This window comes from Limulus polyphemus, unplaced genomic scaffold (genome assembly GCF_000517525.1).
Source record: "Limulus polyphemus unplaced genomic scaffold, Limulus_polyphemus-2.1.2 Scaffold1460, whole genome shotgun sequence".
Lineage (NCBI taxonomy): Eukaryota > Metazoa > Arthropoda > Merostomata > Xiphosura > Limulidae > Limulus > Limulus polyphemus.
In genome coordinates this window covers 218,229-225,657 of record NW_013667070.1, presented here as the reverse complement: position 1 = coordinate 225,657, position 7,429 = coordinate 218,229, and the positions used below count along the sequence as shown (strand labels likewise).

Genomic DNA, 7,429 nt, shown 5'->3' with positions numbered 1-7,429 from the left:
AAGAGTAACTAAAAATACAGATTCTTTTGTAAAAGTTATTTAGGACTAGAATAGGTAAAATAAGTAATAATAATAATATAATAAAAATGGTTCACGAGGCACTCATGCAAGCAGCTCGTAGGTAATGTAATTCAATAGCATAACATGAGCTGCACGTTCCCCAAGTGATTTACAACTTGTAATGGCGTGGATAGTAGTTAGACACAGTTCAAAGGGCAATAGAATAATAAAATTTAATTATAAATAGATGTATAATGTTACGAACTTAGAGCTACTTAGGATAAACGAATGTAGTTTCATGTTACAATTTGAAGTTATTCTAGAAAGAAAAAAGGGTAATTTAGGTTTATTTTGATTTATTTATTTTTTTGGTGGTTTCGAGGTCGGTTGAATTGACTGATCCTATTTTCAGATAGGGTAGAGAAAATAACAGAAAAACTATATATGGGAACCTAGAGGTGGGGTTTACTACTACCAAATAATATTTTAGCAAAATAAATGAAGCTATATTTAAGGAAATTAAAACAAAAAGGATCATCATAAACGGTGAGTACAATGAAATGAAATTATCTAAGTTTATACCCATGCTTCTTATTAAGTGATATGTTGGAATTAATGAAAACTCCTTCCCTATGTTTTAATAGGCATGCGTTCTGTGAGACACACCATTGTACAGCCATACAGGTGGTTAACCTGTGGGTTTTTTTTTGTGTGGTTTTCTAAGTAACATATATTTCTTCTAACTGAATTAAAAGTGTGCAAGTCTTGAACTTATTTCAGTTAAAATATACAATCAATTTTTCTCTGTTCCTGGCATTCCCATTTGGAAAAACTTTCTCATTATAGTCTCATACCTTTTCTACTGTACTTTAAATTCTATCTGCTTGTACCCATTCTGAACAGTGTGAAACCAGTAAAATGGGAATTGTTGCTCTTATCAATAATTTATTTCTGAAAAATCTTTAAATCCACTTTAATGTTTGTTAAGTTTTTGTGTAGGGGCTAGGATTCTTTATAGTAGGTGTCTGTGACTTGTTGGTGATAAATTTCAACATTAAACAGACAGCACACAATCCACAAAATAATATATTCAAAACAAGTCAAATGTATGTAGAGAAAGAATTTGTTACACTATTGCTTACCACGTTTGAACTATAACTTTAAGTAATTATATTTTTTGCCAAAAGTCCACAGGCTGGTTCAGTTACTTTAGAACTCAATTGACAAGATTAATTATTTCTTCTCTCCTCTGTTGTCACAATACAAACAGTGGCAAATCCACTTACATTACCCCATGGGTTATCACAGCTGTATCCAGAGCTTTAAATAATTCTCTCTTTTTGTCAAAAGTCCACATAGCTGGTTCAATTACCTTAGAACCCAATTTACAAGGATTAGTCATTCAATTCACATCTTCACCACAATTATCTGCCCAATCTGTAGTGTTTCCACCTCCTGCATATACTTGGATTGTGGAACTTTGTTCTAGGGCTATCAGAGTTTTTTGGTGTAGGGGGCAGTGGAGAGAGTTGTATCAGTTCTTCTTGGGTTTTTATTCCCATCTGTTTGTTGTGCCCAAGAAGTCAAGAGATTGGCATCCAATCATTGATCTTTCTTGTCCTAGATCCTCCAAGGTTCACAATGGAGTCATTTCTCGCTACTTTGCATTGGCATTTTTTTACCAGGATTGTGGATGTCCAAGTTTAATGTTGCCAACTCCTATCAGCATGTTTCCATAGTGGTGGCATCCTGCCACTGTCTGCATTTTGTGCACATGATGACAACCAAAAGTCATATTTGAAATTCTATTTTTATACAGCATTAAAAACATAATGTTGAAGTTTTAAATGCTGGAAGTAACTTAAAACAAGGACCTTATAGGCTTAACAATATGTGATAACAGTCATGCTACCTGCTGTTTTTTATTTTCACACTCTCTTTGTTATAACTAAACCTTATAACTTGTGATTTCTCTATTGATAAAGCATTAAGTACAGTCCAGATTCTTAGAAAATGAAATTAATCTATGATAGATATGTGCATGTGTTTGCATACAGAGGTTGAGTACAGTACATTAAAATGACTTTACAACCTCATCACATTGTTACAGTCTATGTTGGCACATCAGGCCAATGTCTATTTGAAAACAACCCTGCAGCATAGTTTCCACTGCAAAAGACATCATTCTAAGGCTGTAAATATCCAAAGCATGCCTCTACTCCCTATTTCTTTCCATAATCCATCTAGTGTACAAGGATGATGGCTTCTCAGTGACAATTTCAATAGTCCTATTGCACAGAAATTCATAGGCAATGCATCTGTTGACACAATATTTATGTCTTCATGTGAAACAACGTGAATACCTGTTTCAGTCTCCAGCTGCTTGAGGTATGTGATGGTAGCAACTTGTGTACATATGATTACTGTTGCTTTTCCAGACAGTGATTTGATTGTGTTGCATAGTGTTGCCTGTGACACTTTTGCCACTAACCTTTGTGTTTGTGGATTCTCACCTGTTACAAGATACCACAATTGTTGAAATTTGTAGTTGTTGTCTCTTTTTGGATGGTCTTGGTACCCTAAGTTGATCCATATTCCTTTGTTTTCCTCAGTCTTTGAAATTTTAAATCCTTGATCTCTACACTTCTTTGCATTCTGAATGTATGAATATTTTACTTTGGAAGAATATTTTATATAAGCTTTCTGAAGGCCTGGCATGGCCTGGTGTTTAGGGTGCTTTATTCAAAATCTGTGGGTTGTGGGTATCGAATCACATTGTCAAACATGCTCATCCTTTTAGCCATGGGTGGTATAATATAATGGCTAATTCCACTGATAGATTACAGTAGCCTAAGAATTGATGGTGGGTTTTGTTTACTGACTGCCTTTCCTCTAGTCAGTCATTTCAAAATTAGGAACAGCTAGCACAGACAGTCCTTGGGTAGCTTTGCAGGAAATTCAACGAACGAACAAACAAACCCTTTCCAAAGATGTTCAGTTTTTGATGCCATCATATTTCCTAAAGAAATGCCAAACAGTGTTAAAATGTAGTTCTGATACATCCCATTTCACCAACACTTTATACTGGTTTTGATTGTCACATGACTTGCTGATTTATATATTCAAAATGATGTAAATATAAGGTACTCAACCCTGTGCGTATATATTTATCCAAATTGTAAAAACTGGAGTTTAGAACTGTTTTTAAAGTGATTACGTGACTTGAGACTTGCTCATATTTAACGTGTGTTGGTATTTTAATTTTTTCTTCATCTTTTGTTTCTGATTTTATTGACTTTTGCTTTAGATAACTGAGGTTGATCGGTCTGTTTTGAAACTCAAAAGATTGCGATGCTTGATTTTGAGTGTGAACAATATCACTGAAGTATTTGGATCTCACCTTCCGAAATGTTTAGAAATATTAGAATTATATGGAAATCAGATTGAGTAAGTTTTAAATACTGTAAATTAACATACATAAATATAGTAAGCCGTCTTTGATTTGATTTCGGTCTAATTGACTAAAACCTTTCCTTGTAAGACCGGGGAGAGATAGTGAGTGCCAGTCCATCCATCACTTCGCAGCTGCTGCATGCTAGACATTTACCAAGTTGTAGAACAGTTATGTAAACACATTCATAATCTCTTATTGGCTGAAGCATGCCAAATATTTTCAGAAGAAATTATGACTGTGTAAGGAGCTTAATTCAAGCCTAGGGTTAGGAGAGGCTCTTTTAAAATTTATCCTGCTTTGCTCAACCAGAAACAGGAAACAAAATAACTTTTTGTTTTTCGTGCCTATGTAAAGGATAACGTAAGAGGAAAACACGTTTCCTTGACAGCAGAAACGATTCCTTGAATATTAGTATGATTAATAATCTCTGTTTTGAATTTTTGCATAATTGTGAAAGTTTTAGTTTGAAATTTGTCCACTACAATTTTAAAATAACCATTCTCACTTATTTAATAAATTGTACTAGATAAAATTTGCAGTTATATCTGACAGGTGGTAGACAAACTTTCATGTATAAATTAAGTGTTAGTAATTTTACTAAAATTTGCAGTTATATCTGACAGGTGGTAGACAAACTTTCATGTATAAATTAAGTGTTAGTAATTTTACTAAAATTTGCAGTTATATCTGACAGGTGGTAGACAAACTTTCATGTATAAATTAAGTGCTAGTTAGTAAAATTACTTTTTTCATTTTCAGAGATATTTCCAAGTTGTGTCAGAATTCTCCACCAGGGCTCCTCTATGTGGGACTCGGGCAGAACAGGCTTCACACACTTCCATCCACCAACTTCCCTGTCCTCTGCACACTGGATCTCACAGATAACTTTTTAAGTAACCTAATTGAAGTAGTGGCCCAACTGAAAAGTCTCGGTTCTTTACGTTCACTTGCCTTTGTTTGGAAATCCCATGACCGTAAGAAATTATTTACTGTTTTTTCTAAACATCAGAAAAATTTGGTCATGTTAAGCAATGTTACTTGTTAGATATAATTAATATTTGAAACTTTCAGCACTTGGTGACATTCTCTAATTACAGAATTGAAGAAAAACAAGAACAGTTGTATGTTTCATAAATACATAATTTATTCACGACCATGGCCTCGGCAGTAAAGGCGTCATCAGGTTCGGACGATGTCTTTACTGCCAAAACCATGGTTGAGAATGAATGGTGTATTTGTAAAACGGTTGTCTTGTTTTTCCTCAGTTCTGTTATTTGCTAGACATTATGTTTTTCAGCAACCCACGTGTATAATAACCTTTGTGTATGTGCTACTCAATAGAAACTATTTTTTTTAACTTACTTTTATTTACTGTTTATGCTAATTATTACTGTTTTTCCTTAGCTTGCTTGGGGTTATCGAGGATATGTAATAACACAGCTTACCCAGTTATGGTATCTTGATGATACTCTTGTAACAACAGCTGAGAAATGGGTAGCTTTAGAGAAAATTGGGTCAGTGAGCTTGTCAGAAGTAACAAAGGGCTGGGTGACACTTGAGATACATCGAGTGCTTGGAATACCAAAAGTCAGTGTAAGTACATATAAATTTTAACTAACTTTTTCCATCTGCCTGGGTTAATTTGAGCATATCATGATCTCTTACAAATTTATTATCATTGCACGTCAGTGAACTTAGCATGAAACTATAGTTTAGTTTAGTGTTATCTAAGTCTTAACTTTGTAATTTCAAAAAGAGATATTAAGAAATTTCAGTCTCCATTGTTTTTGTGTCACGTGATGCACCTGAGCGTTGATTTCTCCACTTTCAAATTTTTCAACAAACTGTACATAATTACAAGCAAGAATCTAAAATTCAAACCACCTACCTTCTTGATTTACTGAGATATCAATAAATTTGTCAAACGCACCAGAGAAACCCCTCCCCTCTCTATCTGACTTTTGAAATTGTTTGATAACTGACTTTATATATATCTGATGAACATATTTATAACCAAAGAGCATTCTTACCATCATATGTCACTTATCAAAGAGAATTGTTTGGTTTGGTACTCTGAATAGTGACGTAATTTCTTTAACTCGTGTAGAAATGTGGCTTATATAGAAATCCAGATAAACTATAGTAGTATTAGGACATTCTATACTAGTCACTGATATATTTTGGTGTTGTAAAATGTACGTTTGAAAGCCACATCAATGTTGTTGTTTTTTTTTGACACCCAATTTGTAAGACCTGGCAAGAATTAGAGAAGAACGTCCAAAAAGGATTTTTGTGTGTGTGTGTGAAAAATCAAGGAGCTGTAGTGTTCCTAATCTTAATCACTTGTCCAGCTTGAAAAATGTGTTCCCACCTGAACAATTATTTTTATAATAAACAGCTTATATAAATAGTTTTATTCGAACCACTATTGTACTTTTTTGTATCCCACCTGATCCGATCGTCGGTAATGAATACAGTGAACACAGCATGGTTGGTATACTCTTCTAATGCTCTAAAATTCCCAAGATATTACGTATAACATTCAATGTTAAAAAATATAGGCCTAATACTAATGTCTAGTGACAATTATAACCATGCTTTGCCAGCTTTACAGTGGGATTCACACCATAATAACTGTTGTAATAACAGATGTCTTACATAAATAGTGTTGATCTGACACTACTGTGTTTGTTGCATCCCAGCCGGCCTGATCAGTTAACTATAGCTGGTATGTCCAAAGACAGACTTTCATACAGAAACTGTTGTTTTTATACAAATATTTATCATGAGATATACATCATAAACCATTTATTCTGTCATCATCATCAGTAAATAATTTTATGGCCAGTATAATACATTTTAGAAATTTGATTTTTTTTTTTTGCACTTGTTTCCTTGTTATGTAACTGATATTTTATTATACCTAATTATAACCATTGTGTAAATGATGTTTAAGAATACAGATTATATTTTGCGCACATGGTTAATTTATTCTTGTTAAGCAGTTCCTTTGTGAAATGGTTAGATGTGATTTACTTACCACTGTATAACAAAATACGTGACTTAAAAACACAAGAAAAACTAAGAAAGTCTTGTCCCGTCATCCAAACATTTTATTATTGTAGCCTAAAAACGATGAGAAAATCTCCACCAGTTACTATATCCAGTACTTTCCCGGGCTCAGCCAAGTAGGTAAGCAGTTGATGTTCAACTATATGTGAACTTTAATAAACTTAATAAGTTGTGTATATTTATAAACATTTTATATACTTGTCGGTTTTGTTTTGTGAAGGTGGTTACTTTTTGGATTCGTGATTTGGTGTTAGTGGTTTACAAGGGTAACAATAAAATGTTATATTCCACCTAAATACAGTGTCAGGAAAAAATGTTGTTCACGCAGCATGAAGTATAAACTAGTAGAAAGTTTAAACAACATGTGTTATCAAATCTTTAAATATGTAAAACATTAAATGATGCTCTGTTTAACAAGAGCAGGGTCTTTAAAATGGCCTAGTTAACAAGAGTGGGGTCTTTAAAATGTCCTAGTTAACAAGAACAGGGTCTTTAAAATGGCCTGTTTAACAAGAGTGGGGTCTTTAAAATGGCCTGGTTAACAAGAGTGGGGTCTTTAAAATGGCCTGGTTAACAAGAGTGGGGTCTTTAAAATGGCCTGTTAACAAGAGTGGGGTCTTTAAAATGGCCTGGTTAACAAGAGTGGGGTCTTTAAAATGGCCTGTTAACAAGAGCGGAGTCTTTAAAATGACCTGGTTAACAAGAGCGGAGTCTTTAAAATGACCTGGTTAACAAGAACAGGGTCTTTAAAATGACCTGGTTAACAAGAACAGGGTCTTTAAAATGACCTGGTTAACAAGAACAGGGTCTTTAAAAGGGCCTATTTAACAAGAGCGGGGTCTTTAAAATGGCCTAGTTAACAAGAGCGGGGTCTTTAAAATGGCCTAGTTAACAAGAGCGGGG

At 34.0% G+C, this 7,429-nt stretch overlaps 1 protein-coding gene across 7 annotated transcripts in view; it reads left to right on the top strand.

The window, feature by feature from the left end:
• Nucleotides 1–7,429, top strand: part of LOC111086820 (leucine-rich repeat-containing protein 43-like) — a 31,400-nt gene that overhangs the window by 12,781 nt on the left and 11,190 nt on the right. For all 7 annotated transcript variants that reach the window (XM_022391264.1, XM_022391261.1, XM_022391263.1 and 4 more), the window contains 4 exons: nucleotides 3,308–3,447; nucleotides 4,214–4,428; nucleotides 4,859–5,047; nucleotides 6,580–6,646. In XM_022391264.1, the coding sequence (XP_022246972.1) occupies nucleotides 3,308–3,447; nucleotides 4,214–4,428; nucleotides 4,859–4,917 (414 nt within the window). In that variant the 3' untranslated portion in view covers nucleotides 4,918–5,047; nucleotides 6,580–6,646. The remainder of the gene's footprint in view (nucleotides 1–3,307; nucleotides 3,448–4,213; nucleotides 4,429–4,858; nucleotides 5,048–6,579; nucleotides 6,647–7,429) is intronic.